Source organism: Bos mutus, chromosome 5 (genome assembly GCF_027580195.1).
Source record: "Bos mutus isolate GX-2022 chromosome 5, NWIPB_WYAK_1.1, whole genome shotgun sequence".
Taxonomy (NCBI): domain Eukaryota; kingdom Metazoa; phylum Chordata; class Mammalia; order Artiodactyla; family Bovidae; genus Bos; species Bos mutus.
The window spans coordinates 8,855,261-8,877,254 of record NC_091621.1 but is presented as its reverse complement, the minus strand read 5'-3'; the positions used below and the strand labels follow the sequence as shown (position 1 = coordinate 8,877,254).

General features: G+C 38.3%; 1 protein-coding gene across 9 annotated transcripts in view; it reads left to right on the top strand.

Moving 5' to 3' along the window:
• Window positions 1–21,994, top strand: part of MYBPC1 (myosin binding protein C1) — a 100,972-nt gene that overhangs the window by 56,946 nt on the left and 22,032 nt on the right. For 8 of the 9 annotated variants that reach the window (XM_070370263.1, XM_070370258.1, XM_070370264.1 and 5 more), the window contains 10 exons: window positions 2,517–2,679; window positions 3,780–3,886; window positions 4,216–4,349; window positions 9,998–10,157; window positions 11,919–12,023; window positions 12,755–12,943; window positions 13,794–13,928; window positions 17,088–17,141; window positions 18,289–18,456; window positions 21,719–21,807. In XM_070370263.1, coding sequence (XP_070226364.1) covers window positions 2,517–2,679; window positions 3,780–3,886; window positions 4,216–4,349; window positions 9,998–10,157; window positions 11,919–12,023; window positions 12,755–12,943; window positions 13,794–13,928; window positions 17,088–17,141; window positions 18,289–18,456; window positions 21,719–21,807 — 1,304 coding nt within the window. The remainder of the gene's footprint in view (window positions 1–2,516; window positions 2,680–3,779; window positions 3,887–4,215; window positions 4,350–9,997; window positions 10,158–11,918; window positions 12,024–12,754; window positions 12,944–13,793; window positions 13,929–17,087; window positions 17,142–18,288; window positions 18,457–21,718; window positions 21,808–21,994) is intronic. The other variant, XM_070370260.1, reaches the window with a different exon arrangement.

The window sequence follows — 21,994 nt, the reverse complement described above, 5'->3', positions numbered from 1 at the left end:
CCTGCCTCCTGAGAAATCTGTATGCAGGTCAAGAAGCAACAGTTAGAACTGGACATAGAACAACAGACTGGTTCCAAATTGGGAAAGGAGTACATCATGGCTTTATATTGTCACCCTGCTTATTTAACTTACATGCAGATTACATCATGAGAAATGCTGGACTGGATGAATCACAAGCTGGAATCAAGATTGCCAGGAGGAATATCAATAACCTCAGATATGAAGATGACACCACCCTTATGGCAGAAAGCGAAGAAGAACCAAAGAGCCTCTTGATGAAAGTGAAAGAGGAGAGTGAATAAGTTGGCTTAAAACTCAACATTCAGAAAACTGAGATCATGGCATCTGCTCCCATCAGTTCAGTTCAGTTCAGTCGCTCAGTAGTGTCTGACTCTTTGCGACCCCATGAACTGCAGCACGCCAGGCCTCCCTGTCCATCACCAACTCCCAGATTTCACCCAAAGCCATGTCCCATCACTTCATGGCAAATAGATGGGGAAACATTGGAAACAGTGACAGACTTTATTTTGGAGGGCTCCAAAATCACTGCAGATGGTGACTGCAGCCATGAAATTAAAAGACACTTGCTCCTTGGAAGAAAAGCTATGACCAACCTAGACAACATATTAGAAAGCAGAGACATTATTTTGCCAAGAAAGGTCTGTCTAGTCAAAGCTATGGTTTTTCCAGTAGTCACGTATGGATGTGAGAGTTGGACTATAAAGAAAGCTGAGCACCAAAGAATTGATGCTTTTGAACTGTGGTGTTGGAGAAGACTCTTGAGAGTCCCTTGGACTGCAAGGAGATCCAACCAGTCCATCCTAAAGGAAATCAGTCCTGAATATTCATTGGAAGGACTGATGTTGAACCTGAAACTCCAATACTTTGGCCACCTGATGTGAAGAACTGACTCATTTGAAAAGACCCTGGTGCTGGGAAAGATTGAAGGCAGGAGGAGAAGGGGACGGCAAAGGATGAGATGGTTGGATGGCATCACTGACTCAATGGACATGAATCTGAGTAAGCTCCCGGAGTTGGTGATGGACAGGAGGCCTGGTGTGCTGTGGTCCATGGGGTTGCAAAGAGTCGGACACGACTGAGCGACTGAACTGAACTGATTTAGAAGGAAGTATAAAAATCACCTGCCAAAGAAGTTACCCAAATGGTTAAGAAATATTTTAATCCCAAAACCATATAAATAGATGATAAATACTTAGATATGATATCAAATCCTGATATCCTGTTTGCTTAATCCCTGGGTGAATTTGCTATCTATTCAATAAATATTCAACATTCTATAATTACATTTGGGTTGAGAAGTTCCTCAAGCTAGTGGGCCTCAATTGAGAAGACTGAAAGAGCTAATTTGCTGATAGGCTTCAGAGGTGTGAGAGAATTCATGGCCTTCCTCAAATGCCCCATGATGGTACTACGTTCTTAATGGCAGAGCCTGTGCCTTCCAGTTAGCCATGAAAATTAGAATAGCAAACTTCACAAGAAGATCTGTAATAGGTGGAGAGCAAAATCCTGTTCCTTATTTCTTAGTCCAGTTGCAATTCATATGACCATTGAATTATTTGGAAGTAATCGCAGTACACTCCTTATGTTTTGTGGAATAATGGCCATTATAGTGTAATATCAAAAAAGTTTTTTCAACCATAGGCAGATCCTTACTGATATTTGCATTCCTTTAAGCAATTATAGTTAGTCCTGCTATAACATTAACATATGCATTTTAAAAAATTACTCTGCTGTACGGAGTCATACAGTGAAAATCATAGGGCCAATGGGGAATGTGGGTTAAAGACACAACACTCAGTAATTTTTTCAGGGACCCAGTTTTTAAAAAGTGAAATGAGGGACTTCCCTGATGGTCCAGTGGTTAAGACTTCCTATGTCAAATGCAGGGGGCACAAGTTCAATCCCTGATCTAGGAGCCAAATACCTACATGCTGCATTGCGCAGCCAAAAAAAATAAAATAAAATAAAATGATAAGAACCTAATAAAAAGATCAGTGGCATAGTTTTATACATGTCTAGTAAATACTGCAATAGGTATAACACTTTACCTTGAAAAAGACCTGAAATTTGCTTGTGAAAATGGGGTTAAAAATATTGCAGCTTGTGATCTATTGGAAGCAGTGGAAGGAGGTTATTTGAAATTGGGAGAGTTGTAGTCTCAGATGTGCATGGCTGTGGTGCATTTAACAGGGTGAACTAAAGTAACTGGTCGATATTTCAGGTGTACGTGTGTGTTCTACACAGTCCCGCCTGGCTCAGTTGAACTGGGTGCAGTTTTCTGAATTTTTCTAGTCTCTCTCATGAATAAAATCATGGATAATCAAACATGAAATGTATGTTATGCTCTAATTGTCTTGGAATATTTCAGTTGCATTGGAACAAATGCTCATTTTCAAAACAAGCATTATAGTGAAACAGTAGCATTGTGAAATGACACCATCTTGGCCTGTCTGAAATTTGGATTTGGCACTTATAACTATCTATTATTTCTGCAGTAAAACCCCTGAAGATATTGACACCTCTGACTGATCAGACTGTAAACCTTGGAAAGGAAATCTGCTTGAAGTGTGAAGTATCTGAGAACATAACAGGAAAATGGACTAAAAATGGCCTACCTGTTCAGGAGACTGACCATCTAAAGATTGTTCACAAAGGAAGGTAAACAAGCCAGAGCAATCCCTGAGTGAGGGCTGGTCGCCGTATTGGCTTCTTCTACTTCCTAAATTAGATGATTGGTAAGGATGTTTGGAGAGTAGTCATAAGGAGAGTATCTATTTCTGGTGTTTTGCTTCCAAATAGCAGCAATAGGTGATTTCTCTGCCGTACATCATGTCATACTTGTGACCTGGTACCTGCGCCTTTCAGTGAGGTGCTATTATTTTGGAATCCATTGATTGAGTCTTCCTATATAAACATGAACTTAGCAGAATGATACTGAATTCGAGTTGAGGAACTGGTCAGATTGGATCCACTGTCCCTAACTAATAAATGTCACATGATCCTTCCACATTTTTTTCTCCCCCGCTAGAGAGGAGGTTGCTTAATATCCTAGATTCTAGCAAAGATGCAGGGCAAGTCTAGGAGTTCTTAAACTTGGATCCATGGATTCTTAGGAGGCCCATGAACTTCAGGGCCCCCCCCCCAAATCCTCTGAAATTGTAAGCAGATTCTCTGTGTACAAAAATACTTGTTTTTCTCCAGATTGAGGTGCCATTGTGTCCATCAGATATTCACTGGTGCACGATGCCAATGAAGTTAAGAACTACTGTTCTTATGCCAATATTTTTAAATAACCATCAATGGAGTAAAACCTTTAAAATTGTGAATCACCAAGTTTTATATCTGAAACATAGAATACTGTATATCAACTATGCCTCAATTTTTTTTTTAAGGACTATTGCTCTTAGGTTTGCATAAAAAACCAAAGTCAAGGTTATTCTTGGTAATTTCTTGAATCTTAAAGAGTGGCATCAGTGAGGTGTTATCTTCTATTCTTTTTTTAAGCTATGAGATTTTTAAAAGGCAGAAGAGATTCTTGCATAGTAAACAGGCTGTATTTGTAGAGATGGTTCCATATAGCCCAAAATAAATACTGAATGTGGATCAAAAAATAGGCTAATTAAGTATTCACATTATTCTCACTCTCTCTGCAGGCTGCACTAAGCAAGTTAAGATAAAATCATGTGTCTCCTCAGTTTGAGTCTTATACAGTCTAAATCTTTGCACAGTCTTAGGACCATGTTTTTTCATTTCCTTAGAATCCACAAATTAGTAATAGCCAATGCTCTCGTTGAGGACGAAGGTGATTATGTATTCACACCAGATGCCTATTCTGTTACTTTGCCTGCCAAAGTTCATGTTGTTGGTGAGTAGATAAAAGAAATCATTTCAGAGTTGTATTCTTGTTTTTCTGGTTTTGCTTACCTTGGAATTATATTCAAAATGTGACATTTAAAGAAAATGACATGAATTGGTATTAATCACTAGGCATAATATTAATAGTTGATTCTTAACAGGTCTTAACAATGAAATAGTTTTGCAAGGTACTAGCACTGACTGCTTTGATTCCTCTTATATTCTTTTTGACCAAATAAAATATTGGTTATTACCAATGTTTAACACTAGACAAGACCTAACCCCTATAATCACATGGAAATAAATGTCTGATAACAAAGGCCATGTTTAATATTCTAGATCCACCTAAGATCAACCTGGATGGTCTTGATGCTGACAATACAGTGACAGTAATTGCAGGAAACAAGCTTCGTCTAGAGATTCCCATCAGTGGGGAACCACCTCCTAAAGCCCTTTGGAGCCGAGCAGATAAGGTTTGTTCTACACACACACACACACCCCCTACCCTACTCCCTTCCTTCCGTAAGTCAGATGAAAGGAGGCAGCAGATAAATGTATGGCAAAGATATAGTTACTTTAGCAAATAAAGATCACTGATTTTTAGGCAAATACAATAACTGTTCACTTGCTTTTCATATTTCTGACTACCTACTATGTGAACATATGCAAATGAATGTTATTATGTGCCATGAATGAGATTCTATCTTTCCTTCAATTGGGTATCAGAGAATGGAGTGGAAGAGATATAGATAATGAATTATTAAATAAAGTCCCTCTGGATAGTAATGAGTGTTATGAAGATTAAAAATAAAAAACAAGGTAATATGATTAGTAAGTGACTGCATGGAGCATCTACAGCCTCTATGAATGACAACAGGGAACCATTATGTGAATATAAGAGCAAAGAAATTTCCAGGTGATGTCAATGCAAGAGCAAAGAACAATAGAAAATGTGCTTGACCTTCTGGAGGAATAAAAAGAAAGCCAGTATGACCAGGACAGAGTGAGTAAGAATAATCAATAAGATTGGAATGGTTAAGTGGAGCCAGCTCAAGTGTCATTCTGTGGCTTCCTATATTAAATGTTTTAGGGGTAGTAAAACCATTCTACATAATACTATAATTATGGATACCTGTCATTATAACATTGAATTATGACATTATGACCCACATGACATTATGACCCACATAACCCATAAGACATTATAGGTTTTTCAAAACCCATAAAATGTACAACACCAAGAGTTTATGTAAACAATAGATTTTCAATGATAACCTTTTATCAGTGTAGGTTCATTCATTGTAACAAATGTACCTACTCTGGTGGGGGTGTCAGTGGTGGGAAAGATTGTATATGTGTGGAAACAGGAATTATATGAGAACTCTTTGTACATTTGCATTCAATTTTGCAGGGAACTCAAAGCTGCTCTGCAAAAACATTGTTTAAGGAAGTTGGAGTCTGTTTCCTCCTTTTCTATTTTCTGGAGAGAAAAAAAAAAAGAGCTTTGTTAAGCTATGGGACAACTTCAAGAAGTCAAATCTATGTGTAATTGGAGTCCCCAAAGAGTAGGACATAAAAATATATGAAGAATTAATGGCCCCAAATTTTTCAAACTGATAAAAAAAACTATAAAATCTCAGATCCAAGAAGTTCAATAAAATCCAAGCACAAGGAACATTAAGAAATTTACACTGTCATAATCAAATTGCTTAAAACCTGTGGTTAAGAAAACAATCTTAAAAGGAAACAGAGAAAAAGGTTACATTTAATCTGTAGGAACAAAGACTAGGATGACAGCTAATCTCTCTGGAAGCCAAGCAAGTGAGAAGACAGTGGATCAACATTTAAAGGGGGAAAAAACTGTCAGCTAGATTTCTATACTCAGTAGAAATAATTTTCAGAAACAAAGGCAAAATAAAGTTATTTTCAGATGTGCAAAAGCTGAAAGAAATCATCTCCAGCAGACTTGCAGTATAAGAATGCTTAAAGAAGTCCTTAAGTCAAAATGAAGTGAGACTGGGCTTTCCTGGTGGCCCAGTGGTAAAGCGTCTGCCTGCCATTGCAGAAGACATGGGTTCCATCCCTGATCTGGGAAGATCCCACATGCCACAGCGCTACTAAGCCCACCCGCCACAGCTACTGAGGCCCACGCCCTAGAACCCATGTTCCACAACAAGAGAGGCCACTGCAGTGAGAAGTCCACACACTGCAGCTGACGGGTAGCCTCCATCACCACAAACAGAGAAAAAGCTCGAGCAGCAGTGAAGACTCAGCAGAGCCAAAAGAAATAAGTATTATACTAAAAAAGGAAGTGATACCAAGATGAAAGCATTCTCAAAGGAACTAAGAGCGCCAGAAATGGTACCTACATGGATAAACATTTAAGAATTTTTTCTGACTATTTAAATCTTAAAAGATAATTGGTTGTTTAAACAAAAATAATAATTATGCACTGTGGAGCTTTAAACATTAGTGTAAGTAAAGTTTATTACAATGAAAACATAAGACCAGGAAGGGAGAAACAGAAGTAAGGATGAGAGGGAGTGAAATGGATGTATGCTGTTGTAAGTTTCTTTTGCTAAACATATAATATTATAATACCACATGAAAGTAGACTATACTATAAACCCTAAAGGAACTACTAAAATAATAAAACAAACAGTTATAGCTAATAGGCCAACACAGAACATAAAATGGAGTCATGGAACCATATTTAATGAACCTGAAAGAAGGCAAAAAAACAAGAGGCAGAAATAACAAATGGGACAAATAAAAAAAACAGCTACCAAGATGATAGAATCACAGAGGAAAATGGTTAAGTTGGAGGTTTTAATACTTTTCTCTCCATAGTTGGTAGAACAAGAAGACAGGCCATCAGTGAAGATATACAAGGTTTAAGAAATATTATCCACCATCTTGATGTAGTTGACATTTATAGAACACTCCATTAAACAAAGCAGAATGGGCATTATTTTAAAACACACAGGAAAATTTACCAAAATAGACCATAAATAAGTCTCAATAAATGTAAAAGGACTCAGGTCATGCAAGGTATATTCTTTGACCACAATGGAATTAATTAGAAAACAGTAACAGAAATATTTGTAATATTTCTAAATATTTAGAAGCTAAGTAGCTTCTTTAAAAAAAAAAAAAGAGAAAAAATGTAACTCATGGATCAAAGAAGAAATTACAAGGAAAATCAGAAATTATTTATGTGGTGAGTTGCTTCTAACTGTTTGCCAGGCTCCTCTGTCCATGCAATTTTTCAGGCAAGAGTACTGGAGCAGGTTGCCATTTCTTATTCCAGAAAATATTTATGAACACACTACATATCAGAATTTGTGAAATATGACTAAATCAGTACTGAACATCCCTATTAAAGAAACATTCCTATTAAAACATCCACATCCATTAAAGAAATGGAATTTGTAGTTTAAGATCTTTCACAAAGAAAATTTCACATGTAGATGGCTTTATTGGATAGTTCCACCAAATGTTTAATAAAGAAATAATATAAATTTAATATAAACTTCTAGAAAAAAATTGAAGAAAAGAAGATAGGAATATTTCCCAACACATTCTTGAAGGCTAGTATTATCCTTACAGCAAAACCAGAAAAAGACATTACAGAAAGAGAAAACTACAAATCAGTATCACTCCTGAACATAGGACAAAAATAGTTTTAAACAGAATTTAGCAAATCAAATCCAAAAGTACATAAAAGGAACAATATGTTATATCCACAGGTGGCTTATCCCAGGAATGCAAAGGTGGGTTTAGCATTTAAAAATAAATATAATTCACCATATTAACAAACCAGGGAAAGAATGTGATCATCTCAATAGACACAGAAAAACATTTGACAAAATTAAACACTCATTTCTAGTAAAAAAGCAAATAAGAACATGAAAGGAACTTCCTCAACATGATTAAAGACATCCTTGAAAATCCTACAGCAATCCTGTCATCCTACATAATGGTGAAAAGACCGAATGCTTTTCCTCTAAGATCAGAAAGAAGAGAAAGATGTTCCCTCTTACCACTTCTATTCAACATTGCACTGAAAGTTATAGCCAGGGCAATCAAACAAGAAAAAAAAGTAAAAGACATAAATTTTGGAAAGGAACAAGTAGAACTGTCTTTATTTACAGTTGACATAATCATTGATGTATTGGTTTGGCCAAAAATTTCATTCGGGATTTTCCATAAAAATCCAATATAAGCCACACACACACAAAAAAGCCTGCTAGTACAAATAGTCATGGTAGCCTTATTTGTAATATTCAAAAGCTGAGAAAAATGCAGATTCCATCAATGACTGAATGGATAAATAAAATTCATACAAGGAAATAATACTCAGTAATAAAAAGAAATGGATTAGTGATATAGTGCAATAACTTGGATGAGTCTCAAAATAATTATGCTGAGTGAAAGAAACTACCATTTTAAGAAGCCGTTAAAAAAAACCTGACAATACCAAATAATGGCAGGATATGGAACAATGAAAGTCTCATTCATTGCTGGTCAGAATGCAAAATGGTACATCCAGTTTGGAAAAGAGTTTGATAGTTTTTTAATATAAAGTTAAGCGTATACTTCCATACAACTACAAAGCTATTCCTAAGTATCTTCCCCAAAGAAATGAAACACATGTCCACATAAAACCCTGTTCAGGAATGTTTATAGATGTATTTATAATTGTCAAAACCTGGTAATGACTCAAAAGTTCAATTGTATAAGGATATAGTTGTACATACATAAACCAACTGCACATGGAATATGCAATGGAAAACTGCACAGTAATGAAAAGGAATGTGCTCATAAGACATACAGCAAAATGGATCAATCTAAAAAACTTCACTTGAAATGTTTGACTCCATTTATTTGACATTCTGGAAAAGAGGAAACTAAAGTGGCAAATAACAGACCAGTGATTTCCAGAGACCAGGGTTTAGTGGGTTGAATGCCAAGGAGTGTGGGGACACTATGGGAGGCGATGGAGATAGTCTGTGTCTTGATTACGGTACTGGTTACAGAATCACAGAAGTTTGTCAAAATTCATGGACTATATATCTAAAAGCTATGAATTTTACTCTGTGTAAATTATAGCACAGTGAACAAAATAAAATATGGAAATATGAAATGGATAGTATAACACTGCCCTAAGTAAATCATTTTTCTTTTCACATTAAAAAAAAAGAGCAGAACATCTTTTACAATCTTAAGGTAAGGATTTGGCTAAAATGAGGCTATTTTGTTTTATCATAAAATAAGAATCATGAAAGCCACTTCAAATATTCTTACTGTTGTCACAATCTTATGTTATTGAAGATTTTTAAGTCCTAATCCAGACCCTAAAGAGTAGAAGTGACAGTAGTTAGTGGCAAATTACCCAGGTTCTAAACCGCCTGGACCTTCTCTATTTTTCCTCTTTGTGTACTGGCTGCCCATTGTTGCATGGAAGATATGACCTGGGAATCAGAAAAATGTACTGTAAACTTCTGGCGTGAGAAAGAAGGAAGGGGAGAAATGGAGGAAAATAAGAAGGGGGAAAAGGGAAGAAAGAGAAAAGAAAGAAAATATAACAGAAGTCTCAGCTTCCCTCTGTCTTTACTTTAGGAATTAGATGTTCATTCTTTCATGTCCCACTGGAAGGGAAAAATCAAATTGGGAAATTGCCATTGTGTCCTTCTTCAACCCCTTCAGTATTTAAAAATTTTCAAAACATTTTAAGAAATGAACAAATCATTATTTAGTTTCTGATATGAGAAACTAGAAATATTTCTAGTTTAATGTACAAAGAAACTCTTCTCCTAGAATGACAGTTTTGTGCTTAGATTTGTGGTCCTCCAACTTTCTCTTTTTAAGGAGTTAACTGACAGTGAACTTGGGAGTCAAATCCCAGTTCTACCACTTCTTAGCCATGCAGCTTTGGGCCATAATTTTCCGGTGTGTAAAATGGGATGACAGTATGTTTGTCCTTAGAGCTGGTCGAGGATAAAACTAGGAACATGCTTTTCAGGCATTAGCACCATTTCCAGCTTAAGTGCCCAGGCACTCTGGAGATGTCCTTATCGTTTGCACAGATCATATCACATTGCGTTTCCTTTCTCCGTAGGCTATTATGGAGGGCAGCGGCCGGATAAGATCTGAAAATTACCCTGACAGCACCACTCTTGTTATTGACATAGCAGAAAAAGATGATTCTGGTGTTTACCACATAAATCTGAAAAATGAAGCCGGGGAAGCACATGCAAGCATTAAGATTAAAGTTGTGGGTAAGTCTTCAAGTCAACAAACTTCTAGGATCAAGCTGATGTGCTTAGATCTTAGGTAGACTTTCCGAGCTCTTGGGTGTCTCAGCTTTTCTGGGTAGCTGACAAAAAAAACTCGCACTACAGCTGTACTTTATAAACCACTGCCTTTCTTTCTCTGTCTTTGCCACTTCTTTCTATGTCTTTCTTTTTCTTTTCTTTCTCCTCTTTTCTTTTTTTCCTTCCCTTCTCATCTCTTTTCTTGCCTAGAGGACTAGTTGCAAGAAGGAATAGCTCAAGTTAGACTTTGGGGTTGCTGACCAAGTTCTCTGCAGTCACACTCCCTTTCAGTGTCTTCCACAGTCACTGACACACAGTTGTTAAATAATTTCCGGCATCACATTCATTGTAGAGTGCCGAGGCAGTGCAAGCACAGGTTGGAAAAGAATTTTCAGAAACAGAGCTTTTCAGAAGGGAGTGAGTTTATTAAGAACAAAAAGCAGAGATTATGAGGGCACTGCAAATGCAGCGGGCTAACCTCCTGCCAGTCCAGGGAGAGTCAATGCTTTTTATGGGTTAGTAGCCAATTTTTATAGCCTCAAGACAAAGCACATTCCTGCTGGACGGTTGGCATTAGGTGATTGGTTAGGGCGCCATAGGGTGACTACCAGGGTGGGCACTTTTGCTTCATTTGGGATCTGGAAGTCTGCTGATAATTTAAGATCAGGGTGGCTTTTGGCGATGTTCACAAAGGGGCTCCGTCAGTTCCAGAGGTGACCTTGGTGCTGGGCTCCACTTCTGTGGTCTTAGTGCAAGGCCTAGCACCTGTGGCCTTGGGGCAGGACTCCACACAGAGGAGTAAGACCTGCCTCGGTTCTCAGATGACTTTCTAAATACTTTTTTCCAGACCGCAAAACCAAGTGAAATGAGTCTAGCAGATTACTGATAGACCAAGATCTCATGATTTCTTCATTCCATTTTAGTTTTCCCTCAAGAAACATATTTCAAATTGATCCAAAGCTAAGGTCACTTTATTACATATTGAACTATAGAAGACATGGTAACTTGACATTAAAAAAAATTATTTATTTGGCTGTGTCGGGTCTTTGTTGTGGCATGCCAGATCTTCGTTGCATCTTGCAAGATCTTTCGTTGTGGTTGGTTGGACTCTGTAGTTGTGACATGTGGACCCGGTAGCTGCGGCACACAGGCTTAGTTTCTTCCTAGGACTGTGGGATCTTAGTTCCCTGACCAGGAATCGAACCTGTATCTCCTGCATTGCTAAGTGGATTCTTAAGCACTAGACCACCAGGGAAGTCCCTAACTTGCCATTTTTGACTTGGATTTCTACCAGTCAACATCTTGAATCTTCCAACTAATGTAAAATGTACAATGATTAGTCTTTGATTTAGTTCTGCTGTAAATTCACTTTGTAGTTAAGAAACAAAATCCCATCCAATATTTAGGCAATAATTTAATTTCTTAGTCACCATTTTCAAGACAAACAAGAGTCTTGAATTTCATGCGGTCCTATAATGTGACACTAGCTTAAAAGATTTAGAGACATCATTTCTATTTGTATTGGGCTCACCTTCCCTGATTCCATAGGGAACAGGACCTTATGCCTAAACTAGTTAGCCAGTGCATTTCAGTAAACATGGAAAAATACTCAGAAATAGCATTGCTTCTGTGATTATTACCCCAAAACATATTTTCCAATGAACATTTTTCTTTGTGCTTTTGGTCAATTTTGTTTATTTAATTCAATTTGTTTGTATGTTACAGATATCCCTGATCCTCCAGTGGCACCAAATGTGACAGATGTAGGAGACGATTGGTGCATCATGACCTGGGACCCTCCTCTCTATGATGGAGGGTCCCCAATCTTAGGTAACTGCATGTTGGTTCATCTGTGGAATGGCCAATAGAGTTGATGTGCTCTTTATGCACATTAGCACAGAACACATTTTAAAATACTGAATTTAGAAAAATCTTTACATATCCATTCAAATTAAAATATATTGGGGGATGTCCTTTAAGTACTTGAGATTTAAATAGCTCCTATGAATATCATCTGATTTCCTGTCCTCTTTTTTGACATTTCTATTCAGTATCTAATTTTGAAACAACCATAAGTCTAACTTTGTTCCAGTCAGTAAATGCCCAGCTCCAGAGAATTATGTCTATGAAGCAGTTTCATTTAGGGTTAAATACTTAGAAGAATTTACTTCCTCCATGGAATAAGAATATTTTTCTCCTTGCTAATAATGAAACTTACAAAACTGGTTATTCCCCCTTCTTACTTGCATTGCTGGGACTCATAGTCACTGTACTAATTTCTATGGCCTACATATCTGTGGTCTACTTTTTCCTCTTCTCTTCCTAGCACCACTTTAACTTTTTAGTGTTTTTATTTTTGTCTATATCCCATGATGTTAATATTTATATTCCTTATAATCTCTCTCAAACAACTGATGGAATAAGATGAGTTGAAAATACATGTATGACTTTTTCACTTAGAATACTGAGAATTTAAGAAATTTTTGAGAATTCTAATATCTAACAAAGTTTACTTTTAGAGGCCAAGGAAAAAACCTGTTTCCATTTTGTGTCCCCTTCAGGGTATTTCATTGAGAGGAAAAAGAAACAAAGCTCCAGATGGATGAGGCTGAATTTCGATCTCTGCAAAGAAACAATCTTTGAGCCCAAGAAGATGATTGAAGGTGTGGCCTACGAGGTCCGCATCTTTGCTGTCAATGCTGTTGGCATCTCTAAGCCCAGTATGCCCTCCAAGCCTTTTGTTCCATTGGGTGAGTCAAGAGAGGTGTGTCTCTGTCATGAAAATCATTGCCCCAGGTTGTGACTGCTGTCTTCTGACTTCTAACTGAGCCAGACCTAGAAGCTTCTTGGAGTGGCGCCAGAGCAAGAAACTAGAAATTGTTCGGGACAATTGTCTAAGAAATTACAAACAGTGTGATAGAGTTGAATGCCTCCGTACTGTAGGCCCTGGAATTTATTACTGGAATTCCAAAGACAGCTGTGGGTGGCTCTGTTGCCCCTCCTCACTGGAAACATAGTTGAGCCTGTTGACACATGACTACCCTCCTTTGACCTTTTGAAAATATAAGCCAGCACCTTAGTATAGACACTATAACTAAAACAAATTGAGATCTATTCAACCAAGTACACTTGGAAGCTAGTCTCTTTGCTTTACAACATTTTAAATGTTATCTATGAACCAAAAAAGTCAATTCAGTAAAGGCAACGAAAGAGATTAAGATGTCTCTGCCATTTTATGGTAGAGAAGTGTAATTTTCAAAGAAGAGCTTGCACTTGAAAATTAAGAAGTTATAGGAAATTTACACTAGATCATTAGATCTCAAACTTTGACTTTTTTCAAATGCCTTGGGCCTCCCAGAATCCCACACCAACCTCCCAAGTGGAGGGCAAGTGTGGCAGCATTTCTAAAATATTTTTCATGCCTGGCAGATCTTTGCCATATACACAGCGTATACTCAAGAAGTCGTCACTGAATTTTATTAAGATGTGGGGGCTTCTGTGTGCATTTTTATTTGTGTCCTAGTTTATTTGACCACAGTTCCTGTGCCATAATTCCGTAGTTAATAGTTTCTGCTTTTTCCGTCTTTCTCATCTTTAAAGCTGTAACCAGCCCTCCTACTCTTCTGACCGTTGACTCTGTAACTGACACCACAGTCACAATGAAGTGGCGGCCCCCAGACCAGATTGGCGCAGCAGGTTTAGACGGCTATGTGCTAGAGTATTGCTTTGAAGGAAGTAAGTACAGCTCATAATTCAAACGAATACCGTCATCAATAGGTGAGATATGCCCCCCTTTCTTTTGTTTCGGTCTTGGGAATTCTTCTCCTGCCTACTGAAAATGACAAGCCAAAGGTCATCCTTCTGTGATAGATAAGAATTCAGCCCTTCATTGGTATTAATCATCTGAGATCTCCAAAATATCCAAATGGGCTCCCAGATCTGACCACACGATAGATCTAGGACATAGGAGGAGGGATTCTAACCAAACTTCAGGGATCCCTTCTTCTTGAATTGGTGGAATTAAAATGTGCCAAAGCAAAATAAAAGTCTAGTTAGGATAAAGCAAATTGGAAATGCTAAACTCTATACTGAGCAGAGGTCAATTATCAGCAGAGCTACCTATTTCTAGGTAAGGAGAGATTATATATTTGACTATCTGGTGATCAATTCCTGCCTTCTTAAGGAAAAAAAAAAAAAGAATAATCAAGAACAACTTTCAGTGTTTTAAAGAATCAGTAAAGAATTTTACACCAGAGGGTGTAAGAAATAGATTTGACAAATGGCAGTAATATGTTCCAGGACATGAGTATATAAAATTTTAATGGTTTAATGGCTTACATTTAGGAGGTGAATAGAAACTGGCAAAAAAAAAAAAAAAAAAACCTCTTGCTGATAGCAATAATAAAAAATAAAAAATGACTCAAGAAAATATGGGCCGGAGTATATCTAAAACCAAAAAAAAAGGTACAGTTCACTAAAAGCCTCTTGTATTTTTTTATTTCCTACTTGTCACGATTTGGAGATGGGTGAATAAAACTGCCCTAGCTCTAAACTCAGGCTCCATTCTAGATGATGGTAGGTAAACAGTCCACCAGGGAAGTTTGTTCAAATCTCGACAAATGAGAGGCCAAGATAGCCTCTAAGAAAATTCTTTGGACCCGCAACTTTAACATGACTCTTACATGAATGAAAGAGAGACTCCAGAGCACATTTGAGAAAACAGGAGTGTGAACAGAAGGAAAGCGCCTATGAAGACGAAACTTCTTTGAAGAGCAGACTGCTGAAAAAGAAGCCCCAGGCCTCTGGATGGGAGCACCTGCGGAAATAACCTGAGTTGGTCGGGAGGGTAGAAGAGAAAGGGGAAATAGAGAATCTTGGTAACACTCCATTCCATTCACATGCACTCACTCACAGAGCACTGTGCTTGATTTTTCCAGGGCTTAGATATCCACTAACCAAAACAACAATGGGGGGAATTAGAAAACAGTTCCCAGAGTTATCCCAGTGTGGGAGGGGGCATTGTCACTCAGGCAACAGATAAAATCTTGAGCACTTCAGACTATGGTTTATTCCCGTTCCATTCCCCTCCACCTGTTTGGAACACCCCCCAAGCCCTCCTCTCTGCTATTTATACTGCCCTGCTGGCAGACTTCCCCAGTCTTCTATGTGATGGGGCTGCTGAATGTGAACCTTTTGTGTATGTATGAAACAGAGCAAATTCTTTACTCTTTTCTTTCTGATAGGTTTAAAAAGTAAGAAGATACAGCAAAATGATAGATGGCTGTCATTTTGATGTTACCCACCTTAGATAAAATACAACGAAGTGTATTTTACATAATTTTGTGTGTGGTCTGTGTAGATATATATGTATACCCCCTATACATATATATATGTACACAGTCATTATTATGTATCTATTTTGCCACATAACGTGTTGGAATTAGCTTTCTATGGAAGTTCTTTCATAACGTGTATATCTTTCTTCTTGCAGTCTTTTCTTCCTTTCTGTGGCTGCCCTATTCTCCATTCTCTCTTAATGGCTGTTGTCCTCCAGACTAATTTCTGTAGTGTTTGATGCTTTTAGCTACGTCAGGTTTTATTCTGTAAGAGAATTCTTTCTTTTATAAGATCGTGTGTTGGTTTGGACTCTGTCTTTCTCTTGGTTTTTATTTTACGTTGTAATGCCTGCACCATTTTACTCTTCACTTTCTTCCTTCACCCTGGTTCTTCCTTTTCTTCCTGAAAACTTTTCCTCATGTATCAAATAACTTTCACATTCCTTTCCCAACCCCTGGACACCAGTTTCTTTCTCTGTTTCCCTCAAGTAGTTCCAACATGAAAAGCTGTTTTTATTTCTCTCTGATCTTGCTTTGTCCTGTTTCCTCTTGAAATTTTCTTCTTTCCTATTTCTTCACTCGTTCATGCATGTTTTCTCAGTCTCTTGTTTCATGTTCTCATCAATTGTCTCTTCATTATGAAATATCAACATGGTAGCTCCCAGACCGACCATTGACTTCAAGGTGTTTCTCTTTTTCAAAGTCCTGAGTAATTTGTATCATTCACATGCCCTCCTAGCCACCAGGATATTCTGGCTTGCTGCTCCTTCTCCCTAATACTCTAGAAGGGCTGAAATAAGAGAAAGAAGAATCCCCAGCCCCCTGCTCCCTTCCTGATAACCTAGATGGTCATCATTCCGAACCATTAGGGGAACACCCACAACCCCTCTGTGAGCCAGGAGCATCCTCCACCTGTGTGGAATGCAGGAACCCAGGATAGCTTAATTTGTTTGCTAGACCAAGAGCTTGTTGTCATGACAACCAGGGGCTGCCTCCTGGGCTGCGGGGGGCAGTTTTTATTTTCATGGAGAACACTTCCAATTCCTGATAAAACAGGGCTGCCCTTATCTCAAGCGCCCTCACTCCCAGACTCTGATGTGTGAGCCCCACATAGGGAGAACTGTGTTCCCTGAGGACCCAGCAGACCCTCCCCGGCTGAGGTGGCAGGACAAGAGCAAGGGGAGACTGTCCCGCTGCAGACTGCTCCTCTACGGAGTCCAGGGCCTCTTCCGCCTTTGGCTTCGGGGTCTTGCTTTGTTCTTTTCTACTTCTTGCTCCCGGAGTTGGAGGTGTCCCAGCCTCCTTTCTCCTCCTCTTCTCTGTGGCAGGTGCCTCAGGACAAAAAAAAAAAACCACAGTCTGGACAGAGCAGGCTGTGCCCCTCCTGAGGAATTCCCCTCTCCTCTAACGTGTTTGGTCTCTTCCGTCACTGTTCTGAAGACAAATATCTTTGCATACTTTGCACACTTTACTAACAGAGAATGCTGACTACTGATACGATATTCTTCTGGTGTGAAAGTGGGTGTCTTTAATTAATTTTAATGACGGATTCTCAAAGGTACATCAGCAAAACAGTCTGATGAAAATGGGGAGGCTGCATATGATCTACCAGGTAAAGTATTCTCTGAAAGCTCTCAGAGTTTCTTACTGTATGATAAAGTTTCTGGGAATGTTCCAAGACCAAGCATGAAATACACCCACACACAAAAAGCCCTTAGGGATGGAAGGGGAGGGTGGGCCATGAGTTAATAAGGTGGGAACCAAGCCTTCTTCTTTCTTGTTTTTCCTCCATGGGCATAATAATGCATATAAACTTTTAGAACTTGAAATGTTTGTAAAACGTGGATGCTGGGTTTAAATTTTCTTGATGTTACAGACAAAGCTACCAAAAACATTTTAAAAAATCAGAACTTTTGACTGAAGTGAAAGATTATGCCAATTCTTTATGAGGTCTTGGCTCCTGAGCTGTGTTTCCTCTTTACTGTGGATATAGGCTTCTTTTCTTCATAATTGGGGGCATAATCCAACTTCCCATGGGCTTTCCTGGTGACAGACGGTAAAGAATCCACCTGCAATGCAGGACACCTGGCTTCGGTCTCTGGGTTGGGAAGATCCCCTGGAGGAGAGAATGGCTACCCACTCCAGTGTTCTTGCCTGGAGAATTCTGTGGACAGAGGGGCCTGGCAGGCAGGTCCATGGGGTGGCAAAGAGTCAGACACAACTGAGCGACTTTCACTTCACTTCACTTCACTTCACTTCAGACTTCCCATGGCCATATTATTGTCTTATAGTAATAAGCCTGCCAGGATAAAATGGAGAGATCATATGAGTATAAAGATCAGTGTCTCTCATTCATACGAATAGTGTTCCTTTTTTCCTGACCTTTAATGTATATTGATGGATAAATATCATGGTTATATCAATTGTAAAAAATGTATACTGTAAAACCAAATTGGAATAAGTTACTACAAAATTCCTGGAACAGTCACTATCATTCAGGATACCCTAGTATCATGTATAAGAGACTTTTTAGAAATAGCAGAATCTAACTATCATTCCTGATTTTTACCTTAGCCATTCTAGGCCATTATTCATTTAAATATGATAAAAGCCCAGCCATGTAGTCTGAGTTCAGAGCAAAGTCATATTCCCTCAAAATGATTTAGAGTAAAATACTAATTTAGAGTAAATTGTTTAACAAGATGATTTCTTTCACTAACTATTATTTTTCTTTTCTTTTTTTCCTTAATGGACTTTAGCTGACGACTGGATAGTTGCAAATACAGAACTGATCGAAAAGACCAAGTTCACCATCACAGGTCTGCCAACGGATTCAAGGATCTATGTGCGTGTGAAGGCTGTGAATGCCGCCGGTGCCAGCGAGCCCAAGTACTATTCTCAGCCCATCCTTGTGAAGGAAATCATAGGTAGGTGGCAAGGCTTTCAAAATTTTGTCTCTATGTTTTTTTAACCGCTTTCTTTCTGAAACCCTCCTCTTTTGCTGTCACTCCTTTGATATTTTATTAATATCTCCTGGGAGTTAGAAATGAACAAAATAGCCTTTTATAGGCAGTGTGGGAGGTCAGCTCCCAGTTTTTAACTTAGTACTAGGACCAGATAGGTACACCAGGTTGCATGAGCCAAATCTGTTTGGGCTGCCTTTTTATAATGGAGAGAGAGAGGCGGGGAAGAAACCGTTCAAACAATCCGTACAGCAGCAACAATGGCTCCAATGAGTCTGTGAGGTCAAAATCATTTTCATAGTAATATGAACATGTTGTTTTCCCTTTTCAATGTTTGACCTTTGCACTGATGGTCCAAAAGCAATGGTGTGTAAAACTGCTGGTGCCTTAGCACAGATCATATTCGTGCCACCGAATTGTCTCGTCAGTCTTTTCTTCCTCACCACCATGCACTCCCAATTAAAATAAATGGGCCTTAGAGTGTTCTTGATGAGGCATAAAAATCATTAATAATCATTTAATATGATTATAATAAAAAATTAATCATTTAATCATTTTTAAACCTTGGTTCTTGAGTACACTTTTTCCCTATATGTGTGACAGTGAAATGCAAAGTATATGTCAAGATTTTATGCTGTGTACTGGAGTGGGTTGCCATTTCCTTCTCCAGGGTATCTTCCCAACCCAGGGATCAAACCCGGGTCTCCCGCATTGTAGGCTGACGCTTTACCATCTGAGCTACCAGGAAGTAGCTAACCCTTAAGAAATTACAATTCATGTTTTAGTGTAGAATCAAAAAGGAATATCCACAATTGTCTGAAAAAATTTATTAAAATATTCTGTGTGAAGCCAAATTTTCTTCAAGCACTTCAAGCAAAACAACATATTGCAATAGATTGTAAGTCAGACAATAAAGATATTTGCCAAAACAGAAAATAATGCCACTCATATCACAAGTTTTTGTTAATGTAAATATGGTTGTTTTCATTAAAATGATATTTATGTTGTTATTTTTCAAGTAAGTATATAAATATTTCAAAATATATTGGTTTTAATTTCTAATATGGTTAGTATGATAGATACAGCCTATATAAACAAAAGCTTTGTGGGACCTTCCTCTGATTGTTTTTAAGAGTATAATGGGATACAGAGACCAAAAAGTTTGAGCATCACTGCTCTAGGGCAAAGAATATTGGAAAGTGGTTGAGTATCTAGATCTGGATCATGTTGGGCCACAGACTTATGGTGTGACTGCCTGAAACCTTTTGGGAGGTTAGGGGATGGATGGATGGAAAAAAGTGTGAAGAATGCAAATTTTCTTAGTTAATTCTGGAGACAGACTATGAAACATAAGTTCTGTTTCTTTCATTTATTGACTATGTGGTTTCAGGCAAGGGACTTGCTTTTCCTGAGCCTTAATTTCTTCATCTGCAAAACAGAGACAATAATCGGACTTACCACCTCAAGAACTTGTGAGAGCTGAATGAATTAATCCCTGTTATTTGCGTAATGAAATGCTTGCCACACAATAAGCTCTTGGTATATGCTAGCTTTTATTATGATGATGGTTTAGTGTGCTATGGAACCTCGCTGAGTCTCTTTTTCCTTAACTCTGTGAAGTTAGGGAGTTAGAGGATCCCTCAAGTTCTCTTCCAGCTGGAGCATTCAGTAATCACCACTACTAGCATCATCATCATCATCTCCTGAGTTTATTGAGCACTTACTATTCTCAGCCAGTATGCTAAATGCTTTATCTAGATGACCTTATTTAATCCTCACAACAATCCTGTGAATTAGATCTTGTGGAGGAGGCTGAGACCAGATCTACTGTCTGATCTAGAATTCAAACCCAGATCTCTCTGACACTGCAGTCTGTGTGTCTAAGCAGAGCGTAAGTACTTGAGGCTGACTCCAGGTTCTAATCCTGGCTGTGTCACCTTGGGCAAGTGACTTAAACCCCTGTTGGCTTTAGTTTCTTTATTATAAAGTAAAAAGAATACCTTTGTCATAAAGGTAGCTGTGAGGGTTAAGTTGGTCCCTTCATGAAAAGCATTTACTATTCCATACTGAGCCCTCAAATGATACTGAGCCCACTTCATCCCTGTGAGCCATGAGCCTCGATTTTCTTCTGCCTTTGATGGGTTTATATCCACATGTCCTAATATCTTTGTGGTGTTTAATGAATATCAACATTCAGTGGGTTAGTGCTGCATGTTACATACTTCACCATAGCCATAGAGGGAGAAAGTTACCATTAAGTGCTAACATAATTACATAAGCAACAAGTGCTACATACTAAAGCTTTTTTAAATTTTTTAAATTATTAAAAAAATTTTATTGGAGTATAATTGCTTTACAATGTTGTGTTAGTTTCAGCTGGACAAAGCTATTTTATTATTATTATTTTCTGGTGAGAAAAAATGGTCAGTCCTACCAGCTAATGTGGTGATTGTAGATCTTTTACTGAATGTTCGTTGGAGAATATACTCACTGTTAGAAACTACGAAAAATATATATAAGGCCCTAAGAGAAACTTTAGTGTTTGCTTTCAGTTATTTCAGTTCAGTCACTCAGTCGAGTCCGACTCTTTGTGACCCCATGGACTGCAGCACGCCAGGCCTCCCAGTCCATCACCAACTCCCGGAGTTTATTCAAACTCATGTCCATTGAGTCGGTGATGCCATCTAACCATCTCATCCTCTGTCATCCCCTTCTCCTCCTGCCTTCAATCTTTCCCAGCATCAGGGTCTGTTCAAATGAGTCAGTTCTTCACATCAGGTGGCCAAAGGATTGGAGTTTCAGCTTCAGCATCAGTCCTTCCAATGAACACTCAGGACTGATTTCCTTTAGGATGGACTAGTTGGATCTCCTTGCAGTCTAAGGGACTCTCAAGAGTCTTCTCCAATACCACAGTTCAAAAGCATCAGTTCTTTGTTACTTAGCTTTCTTTATAGTCCACTCTCACATAATAAAAATAGGAAGTTGCAGAAAATGAAAGAGGTCAAGAGTAAATTTTGTTGAGTCAAACTGTTAAAACATCTCTGCTTGAAGGTAACATTTGGAACCAAAGTTACCATATATAATCTATTAGTGGCCCATCTAAGATTTTACTGCAGAGACATAAGCACAGGGAAATCCTGATGAGTATATGCCAGGTACGCTTATGTAAGGGTGCTTCCAGTGTATGGTACTAACTACAAAATTATGCTCTTCTACTCTATCTCAGAGGCTCCAAAGATTCGCATCCCAAGGCACCTGAAGCAAACCTATATCCGCAGAGTTGGAGAAGCCATCAATCTGGTTATTCCTTTCCAGGTAATAATTCAGGGTTATTCACTTTCTCTTTACAATGCTGGGGTGTTTAAGGAGTAAAAGGAGATGATACTTAAGCATTTACGTTATTCATGATTCAAGATTTCCTCAGAGGAAAAGTAGGAAATCATGGACCAGATTTGGAGAATGACTAAATAATTTCTTGCTTTAGAAGTACTGAAATCTATAA